This window comes from Vigna radiata, unplaced genomic scaffold, assembly GCF_000741045.1.
Source record: "Vigna radiata var. radiata cultivar VC1973A unplaced genomic scaffold, Vradiata_ver6 scaffold_83, whole genome shotgun sequence".
In the NCBI taxonomy this organism is placed as follows: domain Eukaryota; kingdom Viridiplantae; phylum Streptophyta; class Magnoliopsida; order Fabales; family Fabaceae; genus Vigna; species Vigna radiata.
This window is the reverse complement of record NW_014543268.1, coordinates 188294-201274: the sequence shown is the minus strand read 5'-3', so window position 1 is coordinate 201274 and position 12981 is coordinate 188294. Positions and strand designations below refer to the sequence as shown.

At 34.2% G+C, this 12981-nt stretch overlaps 2 protein-coding genes across 5 annotated transcripts; both read left to right on the top strand.

The window, feature by feature from the left end:
* The first annotated feature begins 717 nt into the window (after window positions 1-717).
* Window positions 718-4187, top strand: LOC106754158 (rho GTPase-activating protein 3). Its single transcript, XM_014636143.2, has 5 exons — window positions 718-1471; window positions 2082-2202; window positions 2462-2581; window positions 2994-3224; window positions 3459-4187. Exons 1-5 carry the CDS (start codon window positions 978-980, stop codon window positions 4011-4013), a joined length of 1521 nt encoding a protein of 506 aa, XP_014491629.1. The 5' UTR covers window positions 718-977; the 3' UTR covers window positions 4014-4187.
* A 3692-nt stretch (window positions 4188-7879) lies between these two features.
* LOC106754048 (probable protein S-acyltransferase 12) lies at window positions 7880-11810 on the top strand. 4 transcript variants are annotated; one of them, XM_022777827.1, is made up of 6 exons: window positions 7880-8553; window positions 8633-8724; window positions 9104-9230; window positions 9336-9421; window positions 10148-10213; window positions 10717-11343. In XM_022777827.1, the coding sequence occupies exons 1-6, from the start codon at window positions 8154-8156 to the stop codon at window positions 10768-10770; spliced, it is 825 nt and encodes a 274-aa protein (XP_022633548.1). In that variant the 5' UTR covers window positions 7880-8153; the 3' UTR covers window positions 10771-11343. The 4 variants fall into 4 exon arrangements, 3 of the variants coding, with proteins under 3 accessions (XP_022633548.1, XP_022633549.1, XP_014491471.1); XM_014635985.2 differs by lacking the exon at window positions 10717-11343 and adding an exon at window positions 11354-11810 and having other exon boundaries at window positions 7882-8553; XM_022777828.1 differs by lacking the exons at window positions 10148-10213; window positions 10717-11343 and adding an exon at window positions 11354-11810 and having other exon boundaries at window positions 7881-8553.
* The last annotated feature ends 1171 nt before the right edge of the window (window positions 11811-12981 follow it).

Below are 12981 nucleotides of genomic sequence, written 5' to 3'. Positions count from 1 at the left end.
CCACGAAACTCTTGCAGCTTCGAACTGGGAACCAACATCTACCCATGTGACTTTGGTGTCGCAGTTCGGAGGCAAAATCCATAAACAGCCAAATCGCGACCAGTACTTTCACCATCCATTCCCTGCCCTCTTATAATAACCTTATAAATATCTCTTAACCTCAATTATCTAACCACTTAACAAAGCCGTAATTAGTTCCTCTTAATTTCCAAACTTACTGTTCTGCTCAACTTTTTATTCACACCATGTCTTTCCCCTGTTTCAAGGTTTAGTATCTCTCCAGATGTATTATGGGGTTAATGAAATATGCTTTTTTTTTTTTTTTTTTTTATCTATACTCCATCTCAATGTTTGAATAATTTAAGGATGAACAAATCAAATCTTTATCTAATCAAGAAAATTACAAAATTTGACAACACTAACTTATTGCTAATTCACAACAAATTTCCATGGCAAGGCAAGCAGGAAATATGCTAAAATCTCAAAACTGCATTAACTACCGTCAAATCTTCCATCTCACTCTCTCACGTCAACTTGATCATTTGTTTCACTATTTCACCCTCATAATCACTTTCATGGCATTTTTCTTACTAACCCGCCTTTTATTTTTCTTCTGTTACTCTCATCCAAGTACCACCAACATAATAGTCCCAAAAAAATGAAAAAAAGAGGACCACACCAACATAATACTAACAAACAAAAAGAAAAGCAAGTTGTCTCCGTCAACCATACCAGCATACCGATTGTGGATTCATCCTTCTTGGCTTCCTTCCTTCCTTCATCTCTCCTTTTCACCACTTAACCAAACCCATCTCATTTCTTCTCAAATTGCCTTTAAAAGTATTCGCTTTTAGTTTTAGTTTTACCGCCCCCACTTTAATACTCTTTCTTTCTCTCTCTTTCTCTCTCTCTCTCTCTCACTCACATTCGGATCCTTTTAACACCGCCCCATTATTGCCTTCTCGTTAATTACGGCAATGACTCGGCTATTTCGATCCAAATCTTGCGGACTGGTTGAGTTCAACGCTGCTCCGCCCAGTCCACTTTTCCATGATGTAAGAAACGAGGACGAAGATAATGAAGAAGATGAAGAGGAAGAAGAAGAACTGGACAGCGACGACGACGACGAAGACGAAGAGGACGATGATGGGGACGAAGATGTTTCGAGCAACCCGGTTTCAACGCCGTTCATCAATTCAGGGTCAAAAGTAGGTGGTGGTCTGGATAACAAAGGTTGGCGTGGTCATGGATGCCAATCGAACCAGTTTGCGATATTGGATATTTTGATGGCTGCGTTGAAGAAGTCGCTGGTGACTTGCAGTGTGGAGAGAGAGGATGTTTCTTCGTTGGACATTAGCTGGCCAACAGAGGTTCGCCATGTCTCTCATGTTACCTTCGATAGATTCAACGGCTTTCTCGGTTTGCCCTCTGAGCTCGAGCCAGAGGTTCCCAAGAGGGTTCCCAGTGCCAGGTGACCCTTCAATTCTCTCTTCTTTTCGTCCCTTCTTCTTAGCCTTTATATTTTTGTTATTAATTAAACTATCACAGAACATGAAGTTGGGTGATTGAAGTAATGCTGAAGGTTCCGATCAGAGGGTGTTGATTTACTAATTGCTTTCGATTAAATGATTTTGTTATTTCTGTACTTGAATAAGTTTGTAAATTTATGATTATTTTATATTCTCTTATGAGTTAAGTAAACTTTTATGAAAGTCAAGTACATAAATTAGCATTTTCAGAGAAGATGATTCAAACGGAATCTTTCAAACGATCAAGGCAACCTAATGGCTCTATTAGGACCACGTCTCTGTCTGCTGGTTGATGCATGAATGTTTGTAATTTGTATTGCATTGGAATGTTCTGAATTGGAAAAGTTGGAAATTCGGTTATATTTGTATTGCCTCTTCTCTGCTCAGTGAGGAGGAAATTCAATTACTGTGGAAAGCAAGAGAGAAAAAACATAAAAAAAAAAACTAACTGTGCTGGGAATTGGGTGGTTTAGCTTTTACTTTCATATAAGCAATTCCCCTTCTCTCTTTTCTTTAAAATCCATCTTTGACAGAGTTCATACGTTGATGCAGTGTAAAGGTATTTGGAGTTTCTGCAAAGTCAATGCAGTGCTCTTATGATGAAAGGGGAAACAGTGTCCCAACGATTCTGCTGATGATGCAAAAGCGACTGTATTCAGAGGGAGGCCTTAAAGTATGTTCTGATTGGGTAGAATAAGATTTTAAAAGCAAATTTGATTGGTTTTGCTTTGCATTGCTCTTTAGTCACTGGATACTTTCTAAATTACCAAACCTCCATTTGTTGTTTGGTGTAGCAATAAATGTTCAATAGTTCATTATATACAACATACCATTAATAAATTTGTTGGACAACCTAACTCGAGTATCGCATAAATCCCTTTACTTTGACATAAATTCTGAGGCCTAATTTCTTGGTTTTGCTATGGCTGAAGGCGGAAGGGATATTCCGAATTAATGCAGACAACAGCCAAGAAGAATATGTGCGTGATCAGCTAAACAGAGGTCTGGTACCACTTGGAATTGACGTTCATTGTTTATCTGGTTTAGTGAAGGTATACTATAAATTCTTAATTAACTTTTTTATTATTCTTAAATTAATATATATTAGGGTTAACAAAAACGTACTTTGATTTTCGGTAAAAGTTATTATGCCTAAATTAAGAGAGGACGGATCTGTAAGCCAGACAAAATCCGCAACATGACAGAAAAGAAAAAGAAATTAATAGGGAATTTCTTATTGTTCCTTCAAACATTTGGAGAACCTTGGAAATTTTCGATTTTTTTTTTCTTGTTTTTTTACATTTAACTTGTATAATATTTGAAAGGAAGCTCGGCCATTGATTTGCAAATTTGATTAGTTCTCATGGCGCATTATATTAATTAGTGTAGTGGGTGTTATGAAAGGATTCTTTCTACCCATTTACTATTATTATTGTTTTCTTTAATTTAATTTACGACTTGTAGGCTTGGTTTAGAGAGCTTCCAACGGGGGTGCTTGATTCCCTCACACCCGAACAGGTGATGCGTTGCAACACAGAAGAGGATTGCACCAATGTTATGAAGTTGCTTCCTTCAACTGAAGCTGCTTTGCTTGACTGGGCAATCAATTTGATGGCAGACGTTGTCGAACAAGAGCAGTTCAACAAAATGAATGCTCGCAATATTGCTATGGTTTTTGCCCCCAACATGACACAGGTTAGCTCAGATTGTATTATAAGCAGACATTGCGGTTCTGTTCCGTTTGTTGTTTATTGGGTTTTCTCAAACACAGTTTAATGAGGTTGATTCTTTAGTTGAGCAGCCAAGTTTCATATTTTCAATATTCTCGATGACAGAATCACTATAATTAGCAAATGCAATACACGGTTGTTATTATGAAGGTGTTGTTATTTATGCATTTAAATGCTTGTTTTGTTTTATGATATGCAGATGGCAGACCCTTTGACTGCATTGATTCATGCAGTGCAAGTCATGAACTTCCTTAAGACATTAATTCTGAAGAGCCTTCGGGAAAGAGAGGAGTCAATTGCGAAGGTGAGACAGCTTTCATCGCTCTTGGATTCTCCCTCATGCAAAGGTGATTCCCATCCTTTGGAATGTAAGAAGGGGGAGGAGGAGTCTTGTGAGGAAAGTAAGGAAAGTTGTAGGACAAAGTCAGCTGTGAAAAGCAAGTTCTCGAGGACTTCTACCTTGGGAAGAATAGAATGGTGCATTGAAGAGAAACTATGGAGAGCTGAGGAAAAGGGAAATGGAGGGGGGGAATCTGAATCTGTTTCGGGTGGTAGCTCACCTTCTAGATATGAGAATGGGTCATTAGAGAATGGATATAGAGGTATATATGACAGTGAACATTGGGTGAGGTTGAGGAAAGGAGTGCGCAGGCTATGCAGACACCCTGTGTTTAAACTGAGCAAGCCAACTAAGAAAAGTGAAAGTGTTGGTATTGTAAATACTAGGGAAGAAGGTGGAAAGGCTTGGGTCTAAAGCAACTACTGCACGCATGCTTTGGTTTTACGCTTGTGTGATTGAGATGTATAGATGTTCGCTTGAGAATTAATGTAGCCTAGCTTTAGTTGTAATTGCTGCTTGGTTTCTTGGTAGAATGTTTCCCACTAATCATTACTCCTATAAAGAATTTTGTTTGATGTTACTGTTATACATCACAAATAGATAAATTTATATGTAGGAGTACGTACATCTTTTTTTCTTGTCAAACTCACCACCCTACATTTACACCATTTAAACCTTTCCCACACTTCTATGTTTTAAGGATACTCAATACTTTTACATTTATTTAAGAGTGGTGGTTAAGAAAAGTTTAAATACTTTTTTCTTCTTTAACCTTTTAAGAAAAATTTAAATACTCTTCGTTTTTTAACTTACAGAGAGGTGAAAAATTAAAATTCCAAACATTCAGAGTTGTCGAAAACCAATATGCAATTAAGGCTACGAACCTACAAAACAGTTTTATATCTACCCGGTATGATTTCAGTATGTTGTGGCAATTGCACTTTCAGTTAATACAGAACTGGCTGTATGCCAAGGCCCTATCGATCAAATTTCGCATACTGAGCTCACAAAAAATGAGAAGCTGTCTCTTCTTTGCTTTATTTATATCAGTGGGAATCAGAGCACACTAATGCTACATATAAAAGAAGCCTACTATCAATAGTTACATGTATACCATTGAACTTTTCGTGAACTATTTGATAAGATTAAAATTTCAACCAAAAGAAACTCAAATGTTAAATCCAACAAAGTAATGAAAAATAACTATACCTTGAACTTACAACGTATATTTTTTATTTACACAAAGCTACAAACTCTACAACTGAAAAAGGAAATGATAGGACACTGAACCTGAACTCGTATCAGATTATGTTTGTGGAATGTTACTGTACAGATATATATTTTTGTCATGGCTGGTGGGTATAATAATATAATCTGCATGGTGCTCACATATCACTAATTAAATTTAGGCCAAAAATCAGCTCAAATAAAATATGCAGATACAACTTAGAGCTCTTTTACGTGGGATATTCATCCAGTTTCTTGAGTTTAATAATTTTCCAATATTGCCAGAATCAGCTTCTCATTCTAATCAAGAAACTGCATCATGTGCCACATAACAAGACATTCAAATTAATCATGAGAATCTTGATTCTTACTGTTTATGTGGGTATATAGCATGCCGATCATGCGAACTAACAAAATAACAATCATTACAAGCAGACGAAAGGGTTCAGAGACCAGGGGGGAATTTTAGGTGTTTGTTCAAAATAGGCCTACGACAAAGGACAACTGAACAATTTCATGGAATACATTTCTTGGTAAGTATAGAAATTTTTCAAGGACATTATGAGAAATTTGAAGAAAAATCCTTTTTAAGAAGGATTTTCAAACACATTATGATAAGAAATCATCAAGTGATATGAATTTGAAGACAAACTCTTTTCGAGAATAAGAGTATGACAGAGGATTATCTCTTATAATTTTTGTTTTTTCTTTGTAATTTTTAAGTGCTTTGTGCTTTAGGCTATATTTTAGAATTTCTAAATTTTTTTAAAACTATGTATTTATATATAAAGGTACTAAAAAATTGATGTAAATATTTGAGTAATATTATATGTATTAGCATTCTTTAAAAAAAATATTATCTTTAGTTTTTGAATTAGAAATTTAGTTTTTATCAAAGATTATCATAGTGAATCTTCACTTCATTTATAAGGATACTAGATTAAATATCTCTTATTCTTTATTCTTATATGATATATAAATAAATGGATATTTAAAATGTCTTAGAGTCTCATGTAATTTATCTTATTTAAATAAGAAATATATTAATTAAAGAATGAGTTATTAAAAAATATTTAATGATTGTTTAAATAATTAAAACTATCAAGATTTTAATAATGAATCTTTGTTGGAATGCATCCTCTCACATGTTTGGACCAGGTATCACATTACTTATTAAATTGATAATTTTTTATTAATACATAATTATTTTAATATATGTGTTTAAAAGAATATAGGAAAATGATCTTAGTTGAAGTCACCTAAAATATAACTTGAATTTGTCTTCAAAATACATTCGACTAATTTCAAATTAAAGTTTGTCAATCTGGATGGACACTTTAGATTAGATTAAGAACTAGTGGTTTCTCATCTAACTATTTTCTCACAAACTCAAGTGTCAAAATTCTCCTAAAATTGAACTTAAACTTTCAAGGACCACCCTTATAGACTAACACCTATTTTTATCTCAGATTTCTTCTAACACCTAAAATACCAAATATATCAATCCAACCCTTATTTTTCAAATTTTCCTATCAAAACCTCCATCTTTAACTACAAAACCCATGACTTTAGCAATTCACTGTCCTTGAACATTCCAGCTAATTTCAATTCAGCAATACAACTTCATAACATCCCATTCATAACATCACAAATCATCAAAATCACATAACATAAGACATTCCATCATCACACGATCAATTAACATCATCCAAGCCTAATAAATACTAGAACTGATACCACAAGTACAATTAAATCATACTATCATACTAACAATCACACATCATACATGTAGATTAAAATTTAAAAATAAACACTAGCTTCCCTTATTTGTTAGAAACTCAGTCAGTTTTAGAGAATCTTACTTTGCTCTCTCAGCTTAGACAACGAAAACATGATTAAAGTATACCATTAGAACCATTGATTAGTACAAAACTTGAGAGAAGGTTCAAATGACATGTGCATAGAAAATAAAGTTCGCATGCATTGGAAAATGTAAAACCAGAGAAAGAGTAGAAAACTGACTTATGCTATTTGAGAAACTGATTAAGTATATTGGTAGACCTTGCCTCAAGGATCACATAGACACTTTCTGATCTTTAACAGATGAACAAGGTGTAAGAATCCTTAGAGAAAAAACAAATGACTCTAGAAAATAGTTTCGAAAAAAATTATATTTTAAAATAATAAAATTAGTTTATAACGTAACTATTTATATTAAAATCACTTCTTAAAATAGTGTCTTCAGAAGAAATATTGACATTTAATTGTTATTATTATTGTCACATATAAAAGTATTATTATTTTTTCATATTTATTTTTCAATTTAACTTTTAAATTTAAAATTAAAATAATTATTTTACTAATTTTAATGTTTAAACAATAATTTAAATTTTATTTACTTTTATCGATTTTATTATGCTTTAAAATTTATGTATTTTTAATTAAAAAATTACTTAAAAAATACATATATAACTATTTATATTTAATTTTATAATAATAATAATAATAATAATGTTATTAATTTTTATTCTAAAAAACACTTGGCTAGTTATTATTAATGTGATTATAACTAAGCGAAGTGAAAGTGACAGAAAAATTATTTAACACACTGTGTTTTAACTTTACGTATCTGCCCGGTTGTTTATTGGAAAAATTATGGCTTAACTGTAATTTTTTTAATCTCCTAATTTTGATTTATTTTGTTTTGGATTCTTCAAATGAAATTAATTGTTTTCTTTGAAAGAGAAAAGTATTTTAGTCCCCCATCCAAAAATCTTACTTAAATGTTGTTAAAATGATTTTTAAAAAAGAAAAGGAATAATGTTTAGATAAGTAATGATAAAACCAAATAAATCATGCAAATTTGGTGGAAACGAAATTTAATCATTATTTACATAAGCAAAAACTTTAAGAGGATTCAGAAAGAAGGGTTTAAAAAACAAACACTTTTACTATTTCAATAATTAAAATAAGAATTTTAAATTTAAGAAAGTGAATAGTAAACTTGTTTTAGTTTTGAGATTTAATATACACCTTAATAGATATTTTTTAGTAAGAAAGATCTTCGTTATTGGTGGTGGTTGGATCCGGAGCGACCCGTATTTGAGACAAGGACTGAGATGAGAGGGTTGGGTTGGGGGGAAGTGTTTGGTTGGAGTTCTTGAAAGAAAACCCCAATATTCCGATTCCAATTCCAATTCCGATTCAGTTATTCCAATCCTGGCTTCAGATATCTGGAAGCGCTTGTTCCCGGCCCGAAGAAGTAGGTCGTTGCCATTGTCGGGTTCAGGTTGGGTTCCAATTCCGAACATAGGAATAGGAATCAGAATGGGAAGCAACATAAACCTCTTTAAGCTCTGCTCTGCCCTCAGAGTGCTGGGCTACTTCATGATCCTCTTGTTCGCCGCCATTGTCGCCCTCAGTTACTACGCCGTCGTTTTAATCACCTGGGGACCTCTCCTCTTCCACTCCCCTCTCCGCCTCCCCTCCTTTTTCTCCGCCTTCTTCGTTCTCCTCCTCTTTCACATTCTCCTCATACTCTTAACCTGGTCCTACATCATGGTCGTACTCAACGATCCCGGTTCCGTCCCTCACAATTGGAGACACCACCAACAACAACAACTTCGCTCCGATTTCAATTTGGAGACAGCACCGCCAACGCCCTCTCCCGCCTATTGCTCTCGATGCCAGAATGGCAAGCCACCGCGATGCCACCACTGCTCTATTTGTAAGCAACTCTCTCATTTTCAAGCTCTCTTCTTTCTTCCATTATTCACCGTCGCCATGCCGTATTCTCCTCTCTGTAGGCCAAAGGTGTGTTCTGAAGATGGATCATCATTGCATTTGGGTCGTCAACTGTGTTGGGGCACGTAACTACAAGTACTTTCTCCTATTTTTGGTAAATTTATTTCTCTTCTTCCTTTTATTTTTTTTATTAATTTTTTCTCCTTCCTTTTATTTGATGTGTTGGTTCAAGTGAATAACGCTGTTCAATTTAATTTTTGAAATATATGGCGAAACGTCTATTATTGATTCCTTTTGTGAGAGTAGGTGGGAGGGAACTGAGAAGTGCATTTCAAAAGTGAGAGATTTGGGGATTTGATATATTAAGAATACTTTATTTTAGAGAAAATACGAAATTGAGAACAGTGTTAGAACTGTTAGAAGAGAAGAGGGAGTTCAGGTGGAGTCTGGAAAGGGTTAAATCAGAAGCTACTTCTTGACTTCTAACGTTTGTTTTGCCTGACTTACATTTTTCTCCCCACCACCATGCACAGCTGTATACGTTTCTCGAGACAACACTGGATTGCTTAGCTCTGGTTCCTAGTTTTATCAGATTCTTTGGTGGAAACAAGAATCATTCATTGTCTCCGGGGGGCTTTGCCGTCATCTTTTTGGCTTCTAGTAAGTTTATGTATTCTGCTTCCAGAAGATTAGGTTATTATGTCTAGATTTTATAGTATTCTCATAACTGTTAATGCTTCTTACAGATTGTGTGCCTTGATGCAGTTCTTAATTTAGCCTTTGCGCTCAGTCTTCTCTGTTTCGTTGTTATGCATATATCTCTTCTGTTAAGCAACACAACTTCAGTAGAGGTAATGAATACACTGTTATTTTCCCTTTTCACTCTATTTGAACAGGTTTATGGTAATGGTATTGTGATTCATGCATGAGGCTGTAGTTACCTTGTGTCTGAGGTCCAGCATATTCCTTGTTGTCTTGGCATAGGAATTATGCTAGGCTATTTATTAGAATGACAACCCAGGCATTCGCATGCGTGTACCTAAAATTCACTCCAAATGAGATCCTATTTTTGAGAAAATATGACAATTTTTGAGCAACTTGACATATGACGGTGCTCTGGACGGTTTTGTTTTAGATATAGAAAACAGAATCATGAGGTTCATTTTGTCAATAGTTGATTCTAATAAGATAGTTATGTACTTGATGTTTCAAGGTAGCCGGAAAGGTCTCGCATTGATTAGAAATGAATAAGATAGACAACATATAAATAGAGATTCCATATATCTATTGTCTTAAGCTTTTTGGTTGAATTTGGTGATTTGTTTATTATTAATTGGTATTAAATATTCTTGATATCTTTCCTTGAAAAACCTCACACATGAGAGATGTTATTGTTCCAATGGGTTATTGATTCATCTATCTCTTCCTTATCGTCTCATTGACCTTTAACTAGATGTAAACATGCTCCATTAACTCTATCGAACAAATTTGAAAGCATCTTGGCATTGTTTATTCTTGAATCGTCATACAGCACTGTGCCTTTTGTCTAAAAGATTATTTGGAAAATGATGATTTAGGTTCATGAAAAGAAAAAAGGAGTTAGGTGGATGTACGACCTGGGCTGGAAGAGGAATTTTGAACAGGTAAGATCTGTTTTCAAGTGGCAAAGATTAGAAAATGATAGTAAAACAGCAAAACAAACATGTTCTTTAGCTCGAAAATTTCGGAAGCAAATGGTACATGTATGATTTATTAGTTAATTTATTTTAAGAAAAAAGAGGAAGGGTGTGTGTTTTTGAGAGAGAAGGTACAATTATTCGTTTTTTTCTTGCACCTTTCTGTATCCCTCGCCCGTAACAAGTATTTTCCATCCCTGTCGCATAAGATAATCTTATTCTAGAAGGGTTCTCTAAAAATAGTTTCAAAAGATTAAAACTTGATGACAAGTTGAGTAAAAGGGATAATGGAGATCCTTCCCGGTTTTGGAGTAAAAGGGATAATCTTATTCCAGGATGGTGTAAAGACTTTCCATAACCCGCCTTCCCCCAAAGGGATCAAAACTTAATTTAAATCAACATTAATATAAAAATAAAGTTTTTTGCTGAGGAGTTGCCTGTCTCATGATCTTTTGTAATTAAACTACCAGGTTATAACTTCTCTTGATGGCCAAAATGTAACAAGAAAAGAAGTCTTCTACTAACGAGTAAACCATGTAATGATTTTTATCCAAAAAAGAGTTTGTATACTTTTGGTCTTCGTGCTTTCTTAATTTTATGATTTGGTTCATCCCCTGTATATTTCTATATTATAACTTGTGAATAGCATAATTATTTGATCTGAAGTCCGTTAAGATTATATGGTTATGGTCAATTAGTATATTTGAGATATTGTTTATTTTAAAACTTGGTAGGTGTCTTTTAAAAATAAAAGTGTGATGAGACCACTAAGTTTTAAAGTAGGCAATACCTCAAGTGCAGTGTAAATTTGAGGTCTGTACATTGGTACCTTCTGTGAGAATGGAAACGAAGTTATGAAAACCCCTAAACCCTGAGTCCTTTGACTAGGTACTTGTTTTGGTAAGTACAAAGTTGAAGTTAAAGATAATTTATATACACTTTCTTCCCTTAACGCACTGATGTGTTTTTAAAGGAGCAAACTGTGACTGATCCACCAAACTCCAAAGTGAATAATATTTTAAATTTAAATGTGATGAGTGATCTAATGATGATATTTTAGTGGAAATGAGGTTAGAACAATATCTGATAGTTTTCATACTTTTGAAGGTTTTTGGCACTAAGAAGGCCCTGTGGTTGTTTCCATTATTTTCAAAAGAGGATTTAGAAAACATACCTGCTCTGAGGGGAATTGATTTCCCAACGCGTTCTGATGTTGATGTATGAAGCCCGGGTAGCTTTTAGGTTTGAACATTTTTTTTTAGTTAACTTATACTTATTTCATGAGAGGGCAGCTTAGGGAATGACATTATGGAAATATTACTCTGCTTGATATGTTTGATATTAAGAATTGTCCAGTAGGTGTATATATGATTTTCGATTCAGGTTGTACTGAACATTCCTATAATTTCTGTTGAGGCGGACAAAATGTAGAGTTGCTTTCGAAGGACAAAATTCATTCCAAGTGTTTGACGTGTTGTTTATTGCACTGTTCTGGAAAAATGTAATTGTGGACTTGTTTGTGGAATTTATTGATCGAAATGGAACTTGCACTTTTATCTGTTAATGCATTATTTCTGATGTCTTTGTTGTACTAGTTGATATTCTTGGTAAAAAGAATTTAAATCCTTAACCAAATATTAGAGTTGTGAAGAATTTGTCTGGGTCAGATGCAACTGTCGAAAATGGGTTGGGATTAATAATAAACTGGCCTCAAGGAGTCAAGAAATTCATTTATTCTCTTCACTATTTAATTCTTAATGCTGGTCAAGGTATAATACAAAATAATAAAGCAACAAAATACAAAATATTTGAAAGAATTATTTTCTTCTTTCTAATTTGTGAAGATTTATCGAATGTAATTCTCATTTGGTTTGGAAGGTGAATATCATCGGTATTTTTAGTTTGTTTAAAAAAAATTCAGAAACACTTATAAAAGAGAAAAATATGAAAAAATTGAACTTAGTGTTTTATGGACTAAAATTAATTTATAGAAGTTTACTGGTATAATATGTTAAAATTTTCATCTTTCATATTATGCAAGTTAAATTTATTTTATGAAAAGTTTTTTTTTTTAATATTTTGTTTCATTCCTTAAAATAAAGCAAACAAATTGACCTTCCCCCTTTTAACCAGACGAACCTAGCACAGCATTTTCTTGAGAAACAAAATCTCTCACATGTATATCTTCAAACATCTTCTGAGCATCCTTCCAACTGTTCTTCGTGCTTGCCCGACAACAATGTTCCAATGACATGATACCAGTGCTTTGCCCGGATCATACTGTCCTTCTGTGCGCTTTCCTGACCGTAATCAAGTCAACAATGATAAAAAGGCCTAGAGAACAGAAGGGCAAAGGAAGGTGCAATTTTGGGTGAGGTGGGAGAGAACTATATGTGAATAAAAATTTAATATTGATGATGGGAGACGACTCATTCGGGCGTAGGACGAGAAGCTTGGTAGAGGCAAGTGGTGGGAGCTGGTGACAACGTGGTGTGCTAATAGTTAGAAGTGGTGGGAGCTGGTGACAAGCTTGTTTGAAATGAAGGCTAAGATAAGTTGTCCCATGCCAAAGGTCAAGACAAACGATCCAAGTTGAAGGTTGAGACGGACCGATCCGAGTCAAATGTTGAGAGGGGTTGGTCTAGGCCAAAAGTCAGAAAGTTTCGTCATGATCGAATGTCGAGATGAACCAACCTGGATTTATGGATGAGAAGAGTCGAGTTGAGTTGAAAGTT